General features: G+C 36.1%; 1 protein-coding gene across 1 annotated transcript; it reads right to left on the bottom strand.

Annotated features, from left to right (window-relative positions):
* Nucleotides 1–10: 10 nt before the first annotated feature.
* Nucleotides 11–2,208, bottom strand: LOC112505501 (the record flags this gene model as incomplete). Its single annotated transcript, XM_025109400.1, has 5 exons — nt 11–75; nt 148–382; nt 626–708; nt 1,180–1,259; nt 2,084–2,208. Coding segments are annotated over 5 exons (588 nt in total), but the record flags the coding sequence as incomplete, so codon positions are not given.
* Between the last annotated feature and the right edge of the window lie 211 nt (nt 2,209–2,419).

Here is a 2,419-nt window from a genome sequence, read left to right as displayed (position 1 = left end):
AATATCTAACATTACGATACGGCGCCATAAATCCTCGAGTATTTGTATACGTAGCATCACATAGGTAATATTTATCTGAAAACAATAAATAAAATGTTTGTTCAAATGAATATAGCATATATATTACCTGTAAAATCAATAGTATACCTGAAGGAGGAAATGGAAATCCAATATCACCATTTGTTAAAGCTTCAGACAAAATTCTAGAATCATGCGCAATTCCTTCCCATCCGGCAACAACAAATGTGAAAACYATGTTGAAATCACAAATTGCTAAAACATTTTGATAACATTCACCCTTTCCTCGTCCTCTATATAAATGTTGCTCTTGAATAGGGACGATAACATGTATTAAAGTTCCATCCAAGGCTCCAATTGCTCCCTACATTAAAGCTAAATAGTCAAAATAAATTTATTAAGGAAAGTTATACAAATATTATTGAATTATTATTTACCTTAAATATTCGTCGTAACCTTCTATTATTCCTAGGGATGTCTTTCCCTTCAAATAATCATATTGGTTTTTCAGTTGTTTCTCGGTGAGTTTTACATGGCAAACTTCTTCAAGTTTGGTTGCCACTTGCACCCAAGTCTCCTTGCGAAGACTACCTCCATTTCGACCCACCTTATTGACCTCTTCTATACAAGTCTCTAGAAACCGTTTGGTAAGTTCGTTTGTCCACTTCACACGCACATTCTCATCCATGACTAAAATCAAGCAGAAAAGATAAAACTTTTAAATGTTCTATACGGATCAAATGTTCTATATTCTTATGGCAGCTTATATAATACAGCAGCAAAATTRGGAACATAATCTGATATGAATYCATCCAAATTAGTAAGGAAAAAACCAAAAAGWGATGACCTCCAAATCAAGAAACATATCAGGCCTTATACTGTCCTTATTCCATTATAAGACAGAAAAAGACCTAAGGATAATCAGCAACTGCATAAAATGCACTATCCTMATCTGGACAGAGACRAAATATACAATCTCATCCAACCAAAACAGCAAAGAAGCATTCATAATMAAAAATTTCAACAGCAGGGTGTATATARCAGCAGGGTGTTACTTTTATAGTGGCTRGTAAACTACTCTTCCCGTGTTTAGAGCTGTCCTGCAATATGGTTCCATGGTTAAGAAAGTGATACCATAGGGAGATAAATTGTTGATCACACCTCCATGTTCAAAATCAAGGTTATGGTTCAATGTTAAACCACTTGATGCCTTCTCCAGATCATTGCTTGSAAAAAGGMWTCTGTGAAGTAGCYCTCACATMTTAACTTTCMAAGATGTAAGCATGTTCTACMTATACCTTTTTATGTTGTAAATTTTTCACTATGAAATCAATGAAATGCGGTTTCATCAGATTGACTGAGCATTTTTTGGTTCCTGTAAAGGCACTTTCATTTTTACCCATCATTTTTACATAAAAACCAAGTATTGCAATAATGGGTTGTTTCTTTGAAAAAGGACAGGATTATAGTTAGCTAACTTCATGCTTAATTGCTYGAGAGAAAAAAGGATATCTACCTATGCCTTCTATCTCAACTCTGTACAACTAGAGATGCAATAATTGAAGATGATGAYATACTTTGTGTGTTGTCTTCATTGATAGTGCATAGTAATTATTGAGGGCCATCAAAAGCACCATTAGTTTTACCARCTTAATTATATATGAAGTTCATGAGCAGGCAGTGGTAATCAGCATCCATGTGCATGCTGGTTTTGATAGATATACAGCATGGAGGGCCATGACCTGACCTCTTATACTGATTGTGAAATAGAAAATAATGGGGGTTAAACACATGAATTATGAAATACATATATGTTTGAAGAAGTGAAGTCYAGGGGGAACGGTTGGTAAATAGCAGAAATTTAAGTTATGCTTGAGTGGGAACTTCATATTCTAGAGTTCTGGAGTCATCTTGCAGCTTAGACACTCCAATATGGAGAAACCGATATAACTCAARATCTACATCATAGACAAAACCTTCGAATCCAGACCGTGAATCARTGAGTAAAAGTTCATGATATTATTAGTTGAGCACAAACAAACAGTAAAGAGACGTAAAATCATACCGTTCTTGACCGGCGGTGTCCCGGATCTGAGCCTTGACAGACTTGTGCTTTATAACGAGAGTTCGGGTCTGGAACTCGACACCGATAGTGGAACCGAACTCGTTTCTGGAGAAGCGAGCAAGTATCTGTGATTTGCAGTGCAAGGAGAAACAAAATCAGAAATCAATAGATGAACAAAATCGAGATGAACCAGCAAAAACAGAAATCGAGATGGATACCTAATCGAGAGATCGAGATGGATAGAATAAATCGAGAGATCGAGAAGAAGACGGTAGGCGATGCAAGGCGATTGAGAGAGAGATCGATTGAGAGAGAGATCTGGTAGCGATTGAGAGA

Source organism: Cynara cardunculus, unplaced genomic scaffold (genome assembly GCF_001531365.2).
Source record: "Cynara cardunculus var. scolymus isolate 2C unplaced genomic scaffold, CcrdV1 Un_Scaffold_11412, whole genome shotgun sequence".
Classification (NCBI taxonomy): domain Eukaryota; kingdom Viridiplantae; phylum Streptophyta; class Magnoliopsida; order Asterales; family Asteraceae; genus Cynara; species Cynara cardunculus.
The sequence above is the reverse complement of the archived record's forward strand: the minus strand, read 5'-3'. Positions and strand labels throughout refer to the sequence as shown.